Below are 21,367 nucleotides of genomic sequence, written 5' to 3'. Positions count from 1 at the left end.
GGGCTGCCTCTCCCTTCTACCCCTGGGTGCCATCTTGATGAACACCAGAACTAGGAGCATGTCCACAGCAATAGCTTTAAAACATCAGGCACAGCCTTGCTGAAAACCCACAACTTTAATTGGGCTACTCCAGAAAGGTTTTTGCCTCTGCTAGACATGACAGGTCTGGCCAATCATGCCACACATAGGGACGGAATCTGGAGAAACAGCACTCAGCCTAGGGTGGGGCATCTTCTCTTTATCCCACCCTCTCATGCCATCCATCTAGCCATCCCTCTGTCACTGCACCTTCCTGGGTCCAGGCTGGGGGAGGGCAAGCCAAAAGTGGGTCCAGTCTGAAGTCTTGCCCTGCCCTTCAGCTGCCTGGGTAGGAGGTAGCACCTTTTGGGGAAAGGGTTAGGAAATGAAATCTGGGCCCTATATGATTTGGGGTGGTGGTGGAAGTAGGGGACAGATTAACAGTAAAGGATTTTACAAGATTAAATAAATAAATAAAATGAGAGACCTTTGCAGTTAAATGCTTAAATGGGCTTAAGGCTTGGTGGCTCTCATAGACCAGAGGAAGGGGTAAAGCCAGCTGCCAGAGCCCAGTGGAGGGCCTAGCTGCTTCTTAGCAGTTTAAGGTTTGGCTCATGTGGACAGAAAAGTCTAGATACACACAGTAAAGACAGGTCCAGATTGGGAAAAAAAGAAAAACCTCTAAAAAGTTTGTAGTGTGTTTAAAAATGTGCATAGGCTTAAGAAAGAAAAGAAAATAGGCATAGCCAGTCATAGGAAAAAAATAGTTTAAAATAATAAAGTCTTTAAAGAGAGTAAAGTAATACAAACGAATAAGCCATGCAAAGATGGGAAACACACAGGGAGTCTGGATTGTGTGTGGTGTTGTGTCGACTTTGGATTTTTTGAATGCCAATGAGCAAATGAGAACTGCTGAAAGACACTGGTTTGTAAAAGAGACTGCTGAATCAAACCAGCCTACATGCATTGGGGATGTCTTTAAAATGGAATTCAGAAAATGTGTTGTGTTGAGAGAGAGGTTATACTTTTGTTTCCACAGGAAAGGCAATGGATTCCTTCAAGGTTAGTAGAGATCAGGTTTGATCAGGGAAGACCCCCCTGAAAATCCTGATTACAGACAGAAAGAAATAAACCAAGGAAAACTACAAGAGAGGGGACGTATATGCATATGCTGATCCCTCTGCATGGGAACAGCTCTGAAACTGGACAACAAATGTTACAACTAGTTTTCCCCAGACATGACCATTACTTCAATTTTCTCAGGGTCCCCTGGAGACACTGCCACCCCCAGACAACAGGAAGCAGTCTAGAGAGCAAAATGTGCACATTCTCAAGAGGTGGGGGGGTAGTTTTTAGTCATTTGGTGAGTTAGGGATGTTCGTCATAGTTTAGAGGGGATATAAAAATACAGGATAAAAAGACAACTGTTATCCTCAAATATTGTATATTGGTATGGATTTTGGTATATAATCTGCCTACATTGTTACAAATTTAAAGTTATTTCTGTTATACTGTATGTATGTTTCTACTCTTGTCTGGGATATTGAGCTTATGCAGCTCATTTTAAAATGTAATGTATAATTAAGAAATACAGGCTAGTAGTTAGTCATATATAATAATCAAACTTGTAGTTATGTTATATTTTCAAGACTAGACATATACTTTAGATAGGTGATCTTCAAATACTTCAGAGACCTACAGAATATGGCATTTAATATGTTTAATAACCTAAGGTTTTTCACGACAGTGAAACATGTGAGTTCCTGGCAGCACCAATCTACTTCACAAAAGAATGATAGGCATTGAAGAACCTCCATATGGAGTTTGCTTTCAATGTGGCAAAGCTAGCTATTTGGGCAAGAAACTGCCCTTGCCTCAATGCTGACAGTATACTGTTCAAACTGGACAAGCAGGATACAAAGGAAAGCAACTGCCAAACTTTTAAAATACATGTTATTTTGTTTATGCTGCATTTGTTTAACTAGGGAAAGATGTGTTGCTGTTTTACCTGGCCTGCCTAAGACACCTGATTGATCTAATAAAAAGTTGAATACCTAATATTACAATATTAGCTAATAATAGTCAATAGCTAAACAGAGGAGGGATAGGTAGGGCTGGCGGACAGAGAGCATGAGTAGGAGGAGGAATCTAGGCTGGAGGACAATGAGGGAGAAAGAGTGAGATGCCTGGGGCAGCCTAGCCAAGCAGCCGCCATGGACAAAGCAGGAAAGTAGGACACACAGAATGAAAGGTAAAAAGCCCCAAGGCAAAACGTAGCTGAAGAGAAACGGGTTAAATAGAGTTATAAGACTAACAAAACAAGCATAAAATAAATCTGAGCTTTCATAATTAATAAGTCTCCATTTCATGATTTGGAGGCTGGTGTTTCAAGAAAGCCTGCTACAGAGGTGTTGTGGAATAAACTTTTTATACACTGTGAAGATGTGTCATTGCCAAGGAGCCTTCTGATTGGTTTAGTAAAGAACTGGATGGCCAACAACTAGGCAGGAAGTGATAGGCAGAGAGAAAAGAAGAGATGAATCTAGGCATAGGGAGGATGCCTGAGGAGATGGAGAGGAAGCAGGGCATACAGGAGGAGAAGGAAAAGTCACGAGTCACATGACAGCATGTAGATCAATATAAATGGGTTAATTTATGAGTTAGTAAAAACAGTCCTAAAAAGGCCGTGATAATAAGCCCCTGTGTCATGATTTGGGGACTGGTGGCTCAAGAAAGCCTGTTACACAGAGGCTTCCCATTTTACCTATTTTCTCGTTGTCATCGACCTAATTAGATTGATTTTGATGTAAGAGCTAACTAGGAATACACCTGGGCCACTGGTCAACAGTGTTGTAATTAATATAGTTTTGTGTGATTATTCGGGTCTCGTGGCCAGGAAACAAAAGTGTAGTCTTTGTTTTCATCTTCTGACCTCTGAGAGCATCGGATCCCCAGAAACTGGAGTTACAGATGGTTGTGAGCCACCATGTGAGCTCTGGAAACTGAACCTGGGCCCTCTCACTCTCTCATCCATCTACCCAGCCCCCAAAGAGCAATTTTTTTTTTTTTTTTTTTGGTTTTTCGAGATAGGGTTTCTCTGTGGTTTTGGAGCCTGTCCTGGAACTAGCTCTTGTAGACCAGGTTGGTCTCGAACTCACAGAGATCCGCCTGCCTCTGCCTCCCGAGTGCTGGGATTAAAAGCGTGCGCCACCACCGCCCGGCTCCCCAAAGAGCAATTTTGATTAAAACCAAGACTTCTAACACAGTGTAAACAAAGGTACACTAATTTGCTATGCACTGGAGAATGATAGGGAAATGTTAAAATTTTTTGTTTTTGCTGAGCAGTGGTGGCACTTGTGTTTATCAGAGCTTGGGAGAAAGAGCCAGGTGGATCTCTGTGAGTTCGAGACCAGCCTGGTCTGCAGCGTGAAAATCCTGTCTTGAAAAACAAAAGCAAAAGAAAGAAAGAAAGGAAGGAAGGAAGGAAGGAAGGAAGGAAGGAAGGAAGACCTTGAAGAACCAAGTTATACCTCAGGGTGGAAGGAGTTAATTGAATCCCAAAAGTTGTCCTCTGACCTCCACTTGTGCGCCATGGTCCCTGCCAAAAAGACAAAAGCAAGCAAGCAAGAATCATGGCTCAACATGGCCACGTACCGGCTGAGACACCTTGGAGTCACTGCCTTTGATTGTGAGTTACTTGGTCACTGGATATTCAGAAACCTATTAGTGCTTTTGGCAGTTTTTTGGTAACCCCACATTGAGTTATAAGACCCCATATGGATGAGACCCATAGTTTTAAAGAAACATCAATTATATATTATTGTTTTGATCAGGTTGTCATTTTTGCCTTATTTTTTCCTCCTGTGAAGTGGAAGATTTAGATAGTAATTACATTGTGAATTTAGGGGAGAACCTTAAAAACCTCAAGTATTCCATGCAGGTCAGCATACTCTGTATCTGTGGCTGTTCCTAGGTGAACCCCTCTTCCCTAAATGGGTATGGTCCCTACCCAGATTTACTTTGACATTAAAAAAAAATGACTTAATTATTATGTATACAGTGTTCTGCCTGCATGTTGCTGCAGGCCAGAAGGGGACACAAGATCTCATTACAGATGGCTGTGAGCCACCCTGTGGTTGCTGAAAGTGAACTCAGGACCTCTGGAAAAGCAGCCAGTGTTCTTAACCCTCTCCAGCCCTTCCTTTGGCATTTTAAAAGAGTAGTTAACATCAGCAGAGTTGGGAGTAGGAAAGATGGCTCAGCTGTTAAGTCTCTTCAAGAGGACCATGGTTCAATTCTCAGAATCTACAACCATCTAAAACTCCAGTGCCAAGTGATCTGATGACCTCTTCTGCCCTCTGAGGGCACCATGCATGTTTGTGATGCACGGACATATATACAGGAAAAATACACATATATAAAGTAAATAAATCTAAAACCTTCAGCAGAATAACCCTGAGTGAAGCCCACCACCCAGTGCTTTATCTCTGGGCCAGAGAGAATTCTAGGAGGGTGGCAGTGAGCTGAGTCTGCTGGTAGTGGCCGCATGAAAATTACGGGGTATTGGAAGTGAATCAATAGAATTGTTCTCAGTCAGGTCTTGTAGTGTTTCTCCGTAACCCAAGCGCTTGGGAGATGTAGGGAGGAGATAAGGAGTTCAAGGCTAGCCCTGTTAGCTAAGGGCTCTCTCAAGCTATAAAACAAACAGAAAAAAAAAAAATCAAGAGAAACTACTTTTGACTTTCAAGTTATCAAATTTACCTCACTATTTAACTAAAGGCTGCTGGGGAGAAACTACATAAAGCATTCTGACTCCCTTAGGCTCATTTGAGGTAAATTGCCACACTTAAGATGGCCACGGCCTGCCCCCAAATCGCACTGTGCGCCACATTAAAAATGGCGACTCACGCACTCTCGTGTTCCGGTTCCGGTTCCTCGGTCCTCCCGGCGGCCTGCACACTGGGAGCCACCATGGCAGACAATCCAGTGTTGGAGCTGTTGCTGCGGCGGCTGGAGGCAGCTGATGGCGGCCTGGACAGCGCGGAGTTGGCTACGCAGCTGGGCGTGGAGCACCAAGTGGTGGTGGGCGCCGTGAAGAGCCTGCAGGCTCTGGGTGAGGTGAGCTCGGCGCGTGCCGCTGGGCCGCCTCGCTTTTCCATCTGTGCCCCATTATGGCTGGTTAGGGGAAACTGCATATAGGTGCGCCGTGGGCTGAGCAGGTGGAAGTCTGGAACCAATGCCTATTAAGGCGAAAGCAAGGAGCTTGTAAGGGTGTACAGGACGAGATCGCTGCCCCTAAAGGGGTTGCAGTCTGATGGGGAGGTGCAGATGACCCGAGTGATGTGGGGGCTCAGAAAACCAGCTGTGACTGTTGACCTCGTGATACCTGAATCTGATCCGGTGGCGGAAAACGATGACACTCAGGACATCGTTATCGGGATTACAGGACGCAGTGACCATCGCAGCAGAATTGTAGGGCCTTGTAGGGTCCCTCATCCCCATTCATCTCCATATTAGGGCCTCCTTGTGCGCTAGGCAAAGCTGTACCATCGAGATTAAGCTCTAGGCTGTGCTGTAAATTGATCTCTGGACCAGGCTGGCCTCCAATTACAGAGGGCTGAGATCAAAGGGTCACACCTTCAATGCATGACTGTTTTTGTTTGGTTGTTTGTGTTTTTTAAAGAATTGTTTATTGGTTTTATGTTTATATATGTGTACCTGCTTGAGGAGGAGGCCAGAAGAGGGTGTTGATTTCCTCTTAAGATTGTGAGCTTCCATGTAGGTGCTGGTTCCTCTGTAAGAGCTATTTATTCCTCTTAACCACTGAAGCACCGCTCAAGTCCACTTTTTACTTTTTAACTTTCTTTTGTGGGTTTTTATTTTTGTTTTACAGACAGGGTCTCTCTACTTAGCCCCGGCTATCCTGTAGCCCACTATGTAGATAAGGCTGGCCTTGAACTCACTCACAGAGACCTACCTGCCTCTGCTTCTCAGTGCTGGGATACATTGAAACAGCCTGTCAGTTGTCTAGGCTGGCCTTGAACTCACCATATAATGGGATCATTCTGGCCTTTTGCCTGAGGTTCTCAAACAGCTGAGATTACAGGTTTTTTTTTTTTTTTTTTTTTGGTTTTTTGAGACAAGGTTTCTCTGTGGTTTTGGAGCCTGTCCTGGAACTAGCTCTTGTAGACCAGGCTGGTCTCGAACTCACAGAGATCTGCCTGCCTCTGCCTCCCGAGTGCTGGGATTAAAGGCTTGCGCCACCACTGCCTGGCGAGATTACAGGTTTTTATCCACCGCGCACAGCCTGATTTGTCTGTCTTTACCTCACAAGCATAGTGGAGTTGAGGCCAGCAAGATTGTATTCTTTGTATAATCTTTGGGAAGGACTGCCAGGCAAAAGTGAGGGCTAGGGGCCGGGCGGTGGTGGCGCATGCCTTTAATCCCAGCACTCGGGAGGCATAGGCAGGCGGATCTCTGTGAGTTCGAGGCCAGCCTGGTCTACAAGAGCTAGTTCCAGGACAGGCTCCAAAACCACAGAGAAACCCTGTCTCGAAAAACCAAAAAAAAAAAAAAAAAAGTGAGGGCTAGGGTGGGGTGCTGAGGACTGAGACTGGCAGGTCCCCAAGCTGACTGGCATGGAATTTCGTGTGGGGAGGCAGGTGACTTGAGGTTTAGGGCAAGGTAGAGGAGCAGGAGGAGCAGGGAGGAAGCCCGTCCTTCCAGCATCAGCAAGCGGACTGTGCTGAAGTGAAGGGCTTGTGGATCACTCAGGAAGCAAGATCCATGAGGCCGAGTTCTGGGCTGTGTGTTTGTTGAGCACAAGTTCTGTGGTCTCAGCTGTGTTCTGTAGTCCTCGCCATAATCTCAGGATAATGACATTGTTTTTAGGTCTTGCAGAGAAGACAGATGATGTTCAGTGTAGTTAGGTGACTTACCAGTGTCACTCGTACATACTACAGTTCCAGGGTCCCCAGTGTTGAGGTCAGATCAGGGTTACAGGGTAGGGGCCAGGGATACGGCTCGTTGGGTAAAGGCTCTTGCCATATTAGCCTGGCAGCCTAAGTTCAGCCCTTGCACACCTGTAATCCCACCACCCCTCGTTAAGCAAGGCAGAGACAGGAGAATTGCCAGGAAGCTCTTGGCCTAGCGATCTGAGAGTGTGCAGCACAGCAAAGAGTAAGAGACCCTCCTTCACCAGGTGGTGGTGCACACCTTTAATCCCCCCAGCACTCGCGAGGCAGAGGCAGGTGAATCTCTGAGTTCAAGGCCAGCCTGGTTTACAGAGCGAGTTCCAAAACATCAGGGGTACACAGAGAAACCCTGTCTCAAAAAAACACTCCCCCCCCCCAGGAGAGGGGAGAGAGAGAGAGACTCCCTTAACAAAGTATAAGGCAAGAACTAAAAGCTGTCACCTGACTCCACAAACACACACACACACACTAATAACTTTTTTTTTTTTTTTTTAATTTTTCAAGACAGGGTTTCTCCGTAGCTTTTGGTTCCTGTCCTGGCTCTTGTAGACCAGGCTGGCCTCGAACTCAAAGAGATCCACCTGCCTCTGCCTCCCGAGTGCTGGGATTAAAGGCGTGCGCCACCACCGCCCAGCTCATTAATAACTTTTATTTTTTTATTTTATTTTTTTTTTTTGGTTTTTCGAGACAGGGTTTCTCTGTGGTTTTGGAGCCTGTCCTGGAACTAGCTCTTGTAGACCAGGCTGGTCTCGAACTCACAGAGATCCGCCTGCCTCTGCCTCCCGAGTGCTGGGATTAAAGGCGTGCGCCACCACCGCCCGGCTCATTAATAACTTTTAAAAGAAAGTTAAGGTGTTGGGTGTGTGGGGTGGCTCAGGTCTTTAACCTCAGTATTCTTAAGCAGAGGCAGGTAGATGTCTGTGAGTTCAAGACTAGATCTATAGAGTGAGGTCTAGGCTAGGCTATCCGGGGCTACATAGTAAAACCTGCCCCGGAAATGAGTGAGTGAGTGAGTGAGTGAGTGAGTGAGTGAGTGAGTGAGTGAGTGAGTGAAAAACCATAAGAAGAAGAAGGGGAAAAAGAACATCTGTTCATACTTGATATAGGAGTCAGGTCAGGGGCAGAAGGAGGAAGATGACAGTGGATTGTCCAAGTTCCAGAAGGAAATTAAGGAGCCTGAGAAGCTAGTGGACTGGAGACTTGTCTGCTGCTCCTCCAGTGCAGCAGAGGTGTGAATATGTACGACAGTCACAGCCACCACCGCTAAATGGCTGGATTCTCCCTAGGAAACCAAGGCTTCACATAAGCAGCAGGTCTCTGCTTGCATGGATGCAATTAAAAGTGCAATTAAAGGGGCTGGAGAGATGGCTCAGTGGTTAAGAGCATTGCGTACTCTTCCAAAGGGCCTGAGTTCAATTCCCGGCAACCACATGGTGGCTCACAACCATCTGTCATGAGGTCTGGTGCCCTCTTCTGGTCTGTAGACATACACACGGACAGAATATTGTATGCATAATAAATAAATAAATATTAAAAAAAAAGTGCAATTAAAGGCCATCACAAATGGCCTTGATTTATTTTATTTATTTGCGTGTGAGTGTGTGTGTGTGCGCGTGCGTGCGTGTGTATGTATAGGTGAGTGAACATGCTCCAGGGAGCTGGAGAAGTCAGATCCCAGGAACTAGGAGTTAGAGGTGAGCCACTCTGTGTGGTATAAGAGCAGTATGTACTCTTGACTGCTGAGGCATCTCTCCAGCTCTGGGTTGTCTGAGCCTCAGGCTCAATGCTGTAGAGCTGGTGGTTTTGACCACATGTACATGTGCCATTCATTTCCTTGCAGGTTATTGAGGCTGAGCTTCGTTCCACCAAGTGCTGGGAGCTGACTGCTGAGGGTGAGGAGATTGCTCGGGAGGGCAGCCACGAGGCCCGTGTGTTTAGAAGCATCCCTCTTGAGGGCCTGGTGCAGAGTGAGCTAATGGTAGGGCCAGGGCTGGGGTCCAGGGAGGGGATGGGATGCAGGTGGCTCTGGTATACAGCACTCATCACAGTCCCACTTCTCTAGCGACACCCCACTGGCAAGGTGGGCTTCAGCAAGGCCATGTCCAACAAGTGGATCCGAGTGGACAAGAGTGCAGCTGATGGGCCCCGGGTGTTCCAAGTGGTGAGTCCTGTGTGCAGATGGCCAGCAGGCTGGAGGCAGACGGAAGGGTGGGTGGGGCAGACGCCAGCCCTCATTCCCTTTGTCTTCTGGCAGGTGGACAGTATAGAGGATGAGGTCCAGAAGCGGTTGCAGCTGGTCCAGGCAGGCCAGGCTGAGAAGCTAGCTGAGAAGGAGAGGAATGAGCTCCGGAAGAGGAAGCTGCTGACCGAAGTGTGAGTGACTGCAAAGCCTAAGCCCTTTGGCTCATGTGGTGCCGTGAGGGTGGAGGGGCTGCCTAGCCCATATCCAGTTGCTGCTGCTGTTAGTCACCAGGCCCCGTTTTTACAGGGTTTTGTTACTGTCGTTTAGTTCTTTGGTTCCTTGATTTTGAGACAGGGTCCTTCTGTGTAGCCCTGGCTAGCCTGATGTTAACTATGTAGCTCAGGCTAACCTCAAATTTACAGAAGTTTCTGCCTGTTTCTACCTCCCTAGTGCTGAGTTAGAGGCATGGACCTAGCCCTCTGCAGGGCTTTGAGTGTGTACTGGGCTCAGGCAGCCCTTGGGCCTTTGCTCTTGCTGCACCTGCTGCTGAGAAATGTGTACATTCCAGGCAGCCAGCCAATTACATTCCTGCTCATGCATCACTTAAGATGGCCGCACTGAGCCAGATTTGATGCTGCATACTTGTGCAGGGAGACAGGAGAGTTCCGGTCTGGCCCACACAGTGAAGCCTGCCTCGTAGAACCTCTTAGAGCCCAGGGTTGTAGGGCTACCCAATGGAAGTCTAGGCCCTGTATTTCGTTAGCTAAAGTTTATGGCTTGGCCAACTCACGTGACCTTCCCCAGCCTCACCTTCCTTACTTGTAAATCCTTCTCGTAGGGTTGTGAAGTAACAGATCCTGATCCAAAATAAACTCTCAATACTTTGCTAATAGCATCATGCCCCTCTGTATGCATCACTACTTGAATGGACCCTGGCACAAATTAGATTCTTAGTGTTTTTTATACAGCGAATAAATGCATGACCAGGTAGGTAGTGGCTGCATGAGAAAATTTCAAATGACAGTTTCAAGACAGTAGACACAGCAGAATGGACAAGGGAAGTATGGGCATTCGATGCCAGCCTGGGCTTCATAGAACACCTAATCAACGAGGAGGAAAAAAGAAGGCCAACAAAATAGTTCAGTGGGCAAAGATACTGTCACCAGCACAAGCCTGGTCTTAGAGGTTCTTTTGTTGTGAAGAGACATCATCATCTCAGCATCTCTTTTAAAGAAAACATTTAATTGGGGTGGCTCACTTACAGTTTCAGAGGTTCAGTCCGTCATCATCACAGTGGGGAGCATGGCGGTGTGCAGGCAGATGTGCTGGAGGAGTAGCTGAGAGTCCTACATCTTGCAGGCAACAGGAAGTCAGCTGAGGCGCTAGGCAGTATTCTAAGCATAGAAAAGCCAGCCGGGGGCTGTAGAGATGGCTCTGTGGTTAAGAGTGCTGACTGCTCTTCCAGAGGACCCAGGTTCAATTCCTACCACCCACATGGCAGTTAACAGCTGTCGGTAACTCCAAGATCTGACACCCTCAGATAGATATACATGCAGGCAAAACACCAATACAAATAAAAATAAAAAATAAAATTAAATTAAAAAAAAAAAGCTAACCGGGCGGTGGTGGTTCACACCTTTAAGGGAGGCAGAGGCAGGTGGATCTCTGTGAGTTCGAGGCCAGCCTGGTCTACAAGAGTGAGTTTCAGGACAGTCTCGAAAGCTATAGAGAAATCCTGTCTCGAAAAACCAAAAGAAAACTTCAAAGCCTTCCCCAACAATAACATACTTCCTCCAACAAAGCCACACCTCCTAATAATGCCACTTCTTATGAGATTATGGAGGACAATTACATTCAAACTTGAGTTCCATCCCTGGGACCCACATGGTAGAAGGAAAGAACTGATTTCTGACATTGTCTTCTGATCTTCACACATAAACTGTGGTGTGTGCACTTTAAAAAAGCTGGAGGGACTGAAGAGATTGCCCAGAATGAACAGCACTGGCTGCTCATCTAGGGGACCTGCTTAGATATCTACTTCCCATGTTGGGCAGCTCACAACTGCCTGTCTCTCTAGCTCCATGACCTGTGCTAGGAACAGCCCCAAGATGTGATACCTTCTTGTGGCCTCAGCAGGCACCATACACAACATACATAAACATAAACATGAGGACACACAGTACACGTAAATTAAAAACAAAACTGGTAATGTAGCTCAGTTGTAGAATAATTGCCTGGCAGGTCCAAGGCCCCAGGGTTGATGTCTACCACCACAGAGAAAAAAAGCAGCTGGACATGGTCACGCCTTTAGTCCCAGCACAGGAAGCAGAGACAGTTGGACCTCTGTGAGTTTAAGACCAGCCTAGTCTACACAGGAGTTCCAAGTCAGTCAGTGCTCTATCGTGACCCTGTGGTTTTTTTGTTTGTTTTGTTTTTGTTTTTTAAAGTAAATAAGGACACTCTGTGGAATACAATGCCTAACGCCTTTAATCTCAGCCTTTACTGTGTAACATTACCTTCTAGAATAAACAAAGGCGTGAGTAAGTAGAGCAGGTTCTGGGATGTAGCTTGGTTGATTAGTGTGCACTAAGCCCTAGTTGATCCTTAGCACCACATAAACCCAGTGTGTCGTGGGCCTGCAGTTCTAGAATATAGGCAGTGGAAGCCGGAGGTTAAGGTCATTCTTGACTGTATAGCCTGGAATACGTGGAGTCCTTTAAAACAAGAACTAACAACCTAAAACCAGAGTGACTCAATGTTCTGGGATTAACATTCAGTGGCAGATGGAGGGAAGGCTCTCGAAGTGACAGCAATGTCCCTCCCTTCTCTTCTCTGTTCACAGGATTCTGAAAACCTACTGGGTGAGCAAGGGCAAGGCCTTCAGCACAAGTGTGTCCAAGCAGGAGGCAGAGCTGAGCCCAGAGATGATCTCCAGGTAGGATAAGGAGACCCTAGGGTAGAGGCTGTGGGGAGGGTTGGGCAGCCCTTCTCATAACTTTTTTTTTTTTTCCCCGAGACAGGGTTTCTCTGTGGTTTTGGTACCTGTCCTGGAACTAGCTCTTGTAGACCAGGCTGGTCTCGAACTCACAGAGATCCGCTTGCCTCTGCCTCCCGAGTGCTGGGATTAAAGGCGTGCGCCACCATCGCCTGGCCCCTTCTCATAGCTTTGTATCCTGTCTTTCCCCACAGTGGCTCCTGGAGGGACCGGCCTTTCAAACCCTATAACTTCTCTGCCCAAGGTGTGCTCCCAGACAGTGGCCACCTGCACCCTTTGCTCAAGGTCCGCTCCCAGTTCCGACAGATCTTCTTGGAGATGGGGTGAGCACAGGGCCTGGGGTGGGGTGTGGCAGCTGCTGGCACAGGCAGGACAGTCAGTCTGTGTCTCCTGCAGGTTCACTGAGATGCCTACGGACAACTTCATTGAGAGCTCCTTCTGGAACTTTGATGCCCTCTTCCAGCCTCAGCAGCACCCAGCACGGGACCAACACGACACCTTCTTCCTGAAAGGTCGGTGCCCTGGGAGCCAGGGTCTGGGGGAAGCTTTAGGGAAGAGGTATCTCATTTCCTAAAATGAAATCTGACCTTATTGTAGTCAGCAAGGCCCTGGCAGCCGGTTCCATCCTCTAGTAATTTCTCTCCATTGTGCCTAGTCTCTGCTTTCTGAAGATGCCAGGCTGCTGCCTGCCTTGAGGCCGTTGCCTGTGTTGTACCTGTACTAGCCACCCAGAGTTGGTTTTTGTGTTTTGGTTTAAGAGAGGGTTTCACTAAGTAGCCTTGGCTAGCCTGGAGCTCATGTGGATGAGGCTAGGCTGGAACTCACAGGAGTTCCCCTGCCTGTGCCTTGCTAAGGCTGGGCTTAAAGGTATATGCCACAATTCATGGCGGTATTTTATTCAGAACTTCACTGGCTGTCTGGAACTCACTATGCAGACCAGGCTGGCCTCAGACTCACAAAGATACACCTGTTTCTGCCTTCCTAGTGTTTGGACTAATGGCTTGTGCCACCATGCCTAGCATGTCCCAGATTTTTAATGCCACTTAAGGACTGGGGTGTGGCTCATCAGTTTGTCATCAATTTAGTACGTGGTTAGTACATACAAGAACCTGGGTTCTATTTGTCTCTGCCTGTCGCCTCCCCTTTCTCACCACCATGTGAATTCTCGGGTTTGTTTGGAATCAGAATCCTCTTCACTAAACTGAGGCATGTATGTGAGCTGGAGAAAAAGCTGAGCAGTGAAGAGCACTTGCTGCTTTTGCAGAGGGCCCTAGTTTAGTTCCCAGCATCTGTGTTGGAAGCTCACAACCTCCAACTCCAGCCCAAGCAATCTGATACCTTCTGAGCTCCTCAGGCGCCCAATATCATGTGCATAAACCTAGACATAGACACACGGGCATATACATAATTGAAAAATAAAAATAAACCTTTAAATAGAAGCATATTGTCCTTAGTTCTAGAAATGTCCATCCCCTCCCTCCCTCCCTCCCTTCCTTTCTTTTTGGTTATTGTTGTTTTTCTCAGTTTGTCTTCCACTGTAGTCGAGGCTGGCTTTGAACTCATGTCAGTCCTCCTGCCTCAGCTTCTTCTTTTTTTTTTTTGTTTTGTTTTTCGAGACAGGGTTTCTCTATGGCTTTGGAGCCTGTCCTGGAACTAGCTCTGTAGACCAGGCTGGTCTTGAACTCACAGAGATCCGCCTGCCTCTGCCTCCCAAGTGCTGGGATTAAAGGCGTGCGCCACCACCGCCCGGCCTCTGCCTCAGCTTCTTAAGTGCTAAGACCATCTTGCCTTACTAATGTGGATTGTTTTGTTTGGAGACAGGGTCCTACTCTAGTCTAGGCTGGCCCGTAAGTCACTATGTAACCATGACTGATCTCAGTCTCTGTCCTTCTGCCTCAGCCTCCAGCATGATGGAATTGTCAGTGTGCCCATCATGACCAATTATTTGTTTCCTCTGTGTGTATGCTGCTGCTGCTGCTGCTAGGGATGGAAGCAGGGTCTCCTGGATGCTGGCAGTTCTCTGTCACTGATTACAGGCCAGCCCTTTTAGCGTTATGTGAGTGGCTTCTCACAGTGGTGATCTCCCCTAGGAGGTCACAGATGAGCTCCCTAGGTGACCATCGCCAATTTAGTAGCAGTGATCTTGCTGTTGTTCTGGTACCCAAAACTTATCTTCTACTCCATTGTTGTAAACCTTCCAACTACAGGAAGTGGTACTGTTAGCCCCTCATTTACAGTTGAGGAAACTGAACCAAAGAAAGCACATCACTTGCCTAGGGCAACACAGCTGGTACATGCTAAAGACTTATCCAAGCACCAAAGCTATGGTGTGAATATTCCCAAGGAACTCACATGCGTGAGCTGGGTGTGGTGGCTCTTCCCTGTCACCAGCACTCAGCATGCTGAGCAGGGGAAATTCTACATTCCCAAAAAGGAGAGAAACTTGTTTTGTTTATTTGCTTCTGGGGGGGTACATCTTAGTGTTAGAGCACTTGCCAAACCTGAGGAAGGCCCTGGGTTCTAGGAAGCATTGGGGGGAAAATCACATATTTCTTGAGCAAGGCCTCTCTGAAGACCCTCCTGAATGGCAGCATTGCTGCTGATCAGCTGAGTCGGCCCTGAGTAGGGCCGAAGTCCCTGGCCCCAGGGAGATCCACTTCCTGACTAGGTATCCTGAGGAATCTGTGTGGTGGGGCAGGAAGTGAGAAACCACTGCAGATACTAGTGTGTGCCTGCAGGGCCAGGCAGGCTGTGTGCAGATATTAGTGTGTGCCTGCAGGGCCAGGCAGGCTGTGTGCAGATACTAGTGTGTGCCTGCAGGGCCAGGCAGGCTGTGTGCAGATATTAGTGTGTGCCTGCAGGGCCAGGCAGGCTGTGTGCAGATACTAGTGTGTGCCTGCAGGGCCAGGCAGGCTGTGCGCCATTTCAGTCCTAAGCAAGGCTGGGGTGGTAGCACACACATGTTTAATCCCAGCATTCTGGAGGCAGAGACAGGTGAATCTCTGAGTTCAAGGCCAGCCTGCTCTACAGGGAGAGTTCCAGGCCCACCAGAGCTGCAGTGAGTCCCAGTTTTTAAAAAAGTCCTCAACAAAGACAAAGAAGTAAGGGAGAGAATGGTGTGAACCCTCTAGCTTGAAGCTGTAGCCCGTGCAAGGCTCTGAGGCCGACATGTCAGTTGGTGACCCTGGAGCTGCAGGCCATGGCCAAGTAGGATGGGAGGGCACCAGAGCAGGAGGTAACGGGTCAGAGCCAGAGGGAAACTCGGGCTACTTCACAGTGAAGAGGAAAGCGTGGGGAACTAGGGGTTCTGGATCACAATGTCATCTTAGGAGTACCAGGTTCCTCCGGCTGTTGGGGCACCGGAGCTACCGTGGAGACATGCCTGATGACGTGCAGTAGCTTCTGAGATGCTCATTGACTGACCGCATGTCTCTGTCCTACCCAGATCCCGCCGAGGCCCTGCAGCTCCCAATGGACTATGTTCAGCGGGTGAAACGGACCCACTCCCAGGGTGGCTATGGCTCACAGGGGTGAGGCAGAAGCAGCACTTGGGCTGAGGAGGAGCAGGAGGCTGGGGTTCCAGGACCGCAGGGCAGACTCTTGCTTTTTCTTTTGAAGCTACAAGTATAACTGGAAGCTAGAAGAGGCCCGGAAAAACCTGCTTCGCACTCACACCACATCAGCCAGTGCCCGTGCCCTCTACTGCTTAGCCCAGAAGGTACAACGTGGCCTGCGCAGGGTGGGTCGTTGGTACTGTCCTAGACCTTCTGACCCGTGCCAGGATCAGGCCTCATCTGGCTGTCACCCCTTCTCCCCAGAAACCCTTCACACCAGCCAAGTACTTCTCCATTGATCGTGTGTTCCGGAATGAGACGCTGGACGCCACCCACTTGGCTGAGTTCCACCAGATAGAGGGTGTAGTAGCCGACCATGGACTGACCCTGGGCCACCTCATGGGTGTGCTGAAGGAGTTCTTCACCAAGCTGGGTGAGCAGGCAAGCCACTCGAGACAGGAAGTGTTTGGGGTCCCTGAGAGGGTGCCTCTTGGGTCATCAGCCTGCCTTGGCCATCCCCTACAGGAATCACCCAGCTGCGCTTCAAACCAGCCTACAACCCCTACACAGAGCCCAGCATGGAAGTGTTCAGCTACCACCAAGGTCAGGGGTGGGAAAGCGAATGTGGGGAGGGTCTGAGGGCCTCACATTTGACCTGGGTCCCCTCCTTCCTAAGCTCCTAACCTATCTTCCCGTCCTCTGCACACAATCACCCACATGCACTCTCTGATCTCCCCTTTATCCCCACAGGCCTAAAGAAGTGGGTAGAAGTTGGCAACTCTGGGGTCTTCCGCCCTGAGATGCTCCTGCCCATGGGGCTCCCCGAGAATGTGTCTGTTATTGCTTGGGGTCTCTCCCTGGAGCGGTAAGTGCCCAGGCTGGAGCTTGGGATGACCCTGTCATTCACTTGTTCATACCTCTGGCAGTTCTTTAACAGGAACGCCCAGTTGTGTGCCGGCCCTGAGCTGTGAACACCACAGCGTATTTTCTCAATATCGTGCAGCCTGGATCCTAGTGGAAAAGGAAGGGCAACTAACATGGCCAATAAGGAAACTCAAAAGGCCATGTTGATGGCAGGAGGTGCCATAGAGAGGATAAAGCAGGACTGAGGAGACTAGTTGGTCTAGGCTTCACGGAGGCCCAGAAAGCAGTGAAGTTTGCTCGCAAGGTATACCAGGCAGAAGGCATAGCTTGTGCAAAGCCTCGGAGTCTAGATTCAGCATGGGGTGTGCCAGCAGAGTGGGGAGTGGGAGGTAAGATGAGCTCGGGAGTGACTGGGCCCATGGTACATCCTTTTCACCATAGGGAGGAAAGACTTATCCTTCCGAAAAAAGATGGGAGCCTCTGAGGAGCAAAAGACAGCCTAATCTGACTCAGTGTTGAACTGTTCCTTCTCAGCCCGACGATGATCAAGTATGGCATCAACAACATCCGAGAGCTGGTGGGCCACAAAGTGAATCTGCAGATGGTATATGACAGCCCTGTGTGCCGCCTGGATATCGAGCCCAGGTCTCCACAGACACAGGAGGCTGCGTGATATAGGCTGCCCCAGAGAGCTCTGTCCAGTCCCTGTGCATCCCCCAGCGGTGACCTCGCTAGTATTTATGAAGCCTCTGTGAGGCTAGCTCACTCCCTCTGCCTCACCCACCCAGGGGCAGGGTCCTGAGTGCAGGAAGCAGGTTTCTTGTGCTGGCCTTTGGTGGTGCGTGTAGTGTTCTTGTAAGGGTGGATTTGGGCCCTGCGGGTCAGCTGTTGTCTAATAAAATAGGCACTTTCTCTCCTGCGGTGCCTTTTGTTAGGATTCTTTGTTGTTCATTTCATTAGGTGACTTGTGGGCCTTGCCTTGCTTGGTGGGAGAAAACTGGGTGACAGTTCCTGGTATGTTGGTTTGGGAGTCAGGGTTTTGGATCCTCCATGGTCTGAGATTCTAGAAGGTCCCAGGCAGCCCAGGCAGGTCCGTGGTTCCATTCAACATTTATTTTTAATAATGTTGTGTCTGTCTCTTCAGGTGTATGTGGAAAACAACCTTGGGTATCATCCTTAGGAACACTGTCCATGTCCTGTGTGACAGGGAAGCTCCAGGGACCTTCCTGCCTCCATCACTCCAGCTCTGGGATTATAAATGCACATCCCTTATTTTTTATGTGGATTGAACTCCTACACAGCAAGCACTTAACTCCTGAGCCAGCCCCTCGCCCCTGGCATTTACGAGTCACTGGTGCCCAGTCCTCGTCTAACTGAAACTCCTTGATGAAAGGACACTTTAGTGGGTGATGGCCTAAAGCCAGCATTCCCATGCCTGGTAGGAGCAAGGCTGTGGGGTGAGAAGCTGCTCTTAGATTTCCCCCTAATGATCAAGTCTCCCAGCATGGGAGCAGCTGAAGCAGGGGCATCATGAGTTTGAGGCCAGCCTAGGCCACATACTTAGACTGTTGAATGAAAAAAGAGATTCATGAACTCTGAGGAAAGGGTTGCATAAAGCTTCATGCACCTGCACTTTAACCTGCTTTTCTGGGCCTGCCTGTTTGTTTGTTTTTTATGTTTATGGTCGTTTTGTCTGCATATATGTCTTAATTTTTTAGACCGAGTGGTGGTAGCAGTGCACAACTTTTATCCCAGCCGTCAGGAGGCAGAGGCAGGCAGATTTCTGAGTTTGATGCCAGCCTGATCTACATAGGTTATCACTATAGCCCAGGCTTGCCTCAAATTTAAGATTCTTCCGCCTCAGCCTCCCAAGTACTGAAATTATAGACGCATGTTACAACACTTAGATTTCTTTCTTTCCTCCTTCCTTCCTTTCTTTTTTTCAAGACAGGGTTTCTTTGTGTAGCCTCAGCTGTCCTGAAATTAGCCCAGTAAACAAGGCTGGCCTCGAACTTAGATTTGCCTGCTTCTGCCTCCCAAGCTTTGGATTGAACGTGTGCACCGCCACTGCCTGACAACACTTAAGTTTATTGCCTCCTGTCAATAAATTTTAGGATCTGTCAGATGTTTATTCTTGTAACTTTTACAACAGTGTTATTTTAGATTTTTTTTTGTTTTTTTTGGTTTTTCGAGACAGGGTTTCTCTGTGGTTTTGGAGCCTGTCCTGGAACTAGCTCTTGTAGACCAGGCTGGTCTCGAACTCACAGAGATCCGCCTGCCTCTGCCTCCCAAGTGCTGGGATTAAAGGCGTGCGCCACCACCGCCCGGCGTTATTTTAGATTTTTATCACAGCAGTAATAAACGGGGATGTGTTTTGAGAGTGCCAGTTTTTTAGCCATGTGGTAGTATATGCCTTTAATTCCTGCACTCGGAATATAGAGGCAGGTAGATTTCTGAGGCCAGCCTGATAGACAGAGCTGGTTCCAGGACAGCCAGGGCTACACACAGAAACCCTGACTCCCAAAAATAAAGGAGAGTACCAGTTTTTCCATTGCCTACCTGGTAAAAATCCAGATTCATAGTCATTTTCCACAGAATGTAGGTGTCAAGATATGTCCTAGTTTGGTGTGTAGTTACGACAGCTTGACTCAGAGTTATACAGTGTGACTGGGGCTTTCCTTCATGCCTCCCTTACGTGGACAGTCTCCGGGCCTTCGCGTGCATCCATTCCAGTCTATTACCTATTTGTGTGTGCTGTGTTGGTGATCAAACCCAGGGTGTGTATGTTATAGACAAATGCTCTAACTCAACTATATCCTCAGGTTTAGCTCCCTTTTTTGAGACAGGGCTTCTGTGTTGCCCAGACTGGCCCCGGCTCCTGGGCCCAAGTAATTTTGCTTCAGTTATCCAAATAGCAGGGACCACAGACATGTTAACTGTTCCTAGCCTCAGTCTTTTAGATTGGGTTTTTTCTTGAGTCTGTGTCAGCCCATTTTGTTCAGGTTGGCCTGAAATTGGAGATCCTCCTACCTCAGCCCCCAAAAGCTGGGTTACAGGCATTCCTAGATGCATGTTGAGTTCCATGCCAGCCTGAGCTACACAATACCTTATTTGAAAATGTAGGGAGCAGTAGTGACACAGGCCTTTAATCCCAGCACTCAGAGGGCAGAAGCAGGTGTGTCTCTGTGAATTCAAAGCCAGCCTGGTCTACAGAATGAGTTCCAGGATAAACAGGACTACACGGTAAGACTCTGTCTTGAAAAAACTAAAAAGAAAAAGAAGAAAAATTAAGGGGGTAGAGGAAGCCCTGAGTGAGTACAGTTCTGACTTGTATTTTGATGTTGGCATGGAGGAGTCCAAGACTGATTGACCCATTGAAAACTTCCAAAGCCATTACCTATATGGGCCAGGCCCTAGAGGAATGGCAGATCCTCCTCCAGAGCCTCAGTATGACTGTTTATGGGTAATTAATGTGTGTAAAGATTAGCAACTTTGGCTTCCTCTCCAGATGTATCATCCACAGATACCTCCTGCAAAAACTAGCCCTTGTGCTGTACATAATAAAAAACCGAGGTTCCAATCCGCATCCATAGCTCTAGAGAACTCTACCTGACCCCATTCTTCTGTTCCTCACCAGCACTCAAGCTGCTAGGTAATGTGGCATCAAAAAAAAAAAAAAAAAAAAAAAAAAAAAGCCGGGCATGGTGGCGCATGCCTTTAATCTCAGCACTTGGGAGGCAGAGGCAGGCGGATCTCTGTGAGTTCGAGACCAGCCTGGTCTACAGAGTGAGTTCCAGGACAGGCTCCAAAACCACAGAGAAACCCTGTCTCGAAAAACCAAAAAAAAAAAAAAAAGAAGTTGTAGAGATAGCTTAGTGGCAAAATATTTTATGTGTATGAACACATAAACTATATTAAAAAACATTTAAAGACAAAAGAGATTACCTCCAGATGGCAGAGTGGGTAAAGGCACTTGCAAAGTCTTCCATCCCAGTGACCTACAAAGTGGAAGGAAGTAGTGGACTCCTCCAGGCTGAACTTCCTCCCAGTGGGGAAGTCAGAGTTAGCACATGTGCACACACAAGTAGGTTAAATGTATAAAAATTCAGCCGGGCGATGGTGGTGCATGCCTTTAATCCCAGCACTCGGGAAGCAGAGTCAGGCGGATCTCTGTGAGTTCGAGACCAACCTGGTCTACAGAGCTAGTTCCAGGACAGGCTCCAAAGCCACAGAGAAACGCTGTCTCGAAAAACCAAAAAAAAATAAAAAAAAAAAAAAGATCACGTGAGTTCAATTCCCGCCACCCACATGGCAGCTCACAGTTGTCTGTGACTCCAGGTCCAGGAGATCTGACAGACACACGTGCAGGCAAAGCACCAATGCATATAAAATTAAAATAAATTTATTTTAAAAAATTACAGCCTGGCCGGGCGGTGGTGGCGCACGCCTTTAATCCCAGCACTCGGGAGGCAGAGGTAGGCGGATCTCTGTGAGTTCGAGACCAGCCTGGTCTACAAGAGCTAGTTCCAGGACAGGCTCCAAAACCACAGAGAAACCCTGTCTCGAAAAACCAAAAAAAAAAAAAAAAAAAAAAAAAATTACAGCCTGGAGTGGTGGTGGACGCTTTTAATTCCAGCACTCAGGAGGTAGAGGTAGGCGGATCTCTGAGATCGAGTCCAGCCTGGTCTACAAAGTGAATTCCAGGACAGCCAGGGTCACACAGAAACCTTTCTTCACAAAAAAATAAATGAACAAATGAATGAATAAATAAATGTCGCAG

General features: G+C 48.0%; 1 protein-coding gene across 1 annotated transcript; it reads left to right on the top strand.

Annotated features, from left to right (window-relative positions):
• The first annotated feature begins 4,960 nt into the window (after positions 1-4,960).
• Positions 4,961-17,524, top strand: Farsa (phenylalanyl-tRNA synthetase subunit alpha). The gene is made up of 13 exons (XM_057754368.1): positions 4,961-5,136; positions 8,833-8,970; positions 9,055-9,153; positions 9,247-9,365; positions 12,017-12,109; positions 12,364-12,492; positions 12,566-12,681; positions 15,615-15,699; positions 15,788-15,887; positions 15,988-16,156; positions 16,249-16,326; positions 16,474-16,588; positions 17,122-17,524. Exons 1-13 carry the CDS (start codon positions 4,990-4,992, stop codon positions 17,258-17,260), a joined length of 1,527 nt encoding a protein of 508 aa, XP_057610351.1. The 5' UTR covers positions 4,961-4,989; the 3' UTR covers positions 17,261-17,524.
• Positions 17,525-21,367: the final 3,843 nt, after the last annotated feature.

The sequence above is a fragment of the Chionomys nivalis genome, chromosome 21, assembly GCF_950005125.1.
Source record: "Chionomys nivalis chromosome 21, mChiNiv1.1, whole genome shotgun sequence".
Taxonomy (NCBI): domain Eukaryota; kingdom Metazoa; phylum Chordata; class Mammalia; order Rodentia; family Cricetidae; genus Chionomys; species Chionomys nivalis.
The sequence above is the reverse complement of the archived record's forward strand: the minus strand, read 5'-3'. Positions and strand labels throughout refer to the sequence as shown.

Coding starts and splice junctions, on each gene's coding strand:
- Farsa (XM_057754368.1), top strand. CDS start 4,990: ATGGCAGACAATCCAGTGTTGGAGCTGTTGCTGCGGCGGCTGGAGGCA. Junction 9,366..12,016: donor AGGAAGCTGCTGACCGAAGT/GTGAGTGACTGC, acceptor CTCTGTTCACAG/GATTCTGAAAACCTACTGGG. Junction 15,888..15,987: donor TCTACTGCTTAGCCCAGAAG/GTACAACGTGGC, acceptor CCTTCTCCCCAG/AAACCCTTCACACCAGCCAA.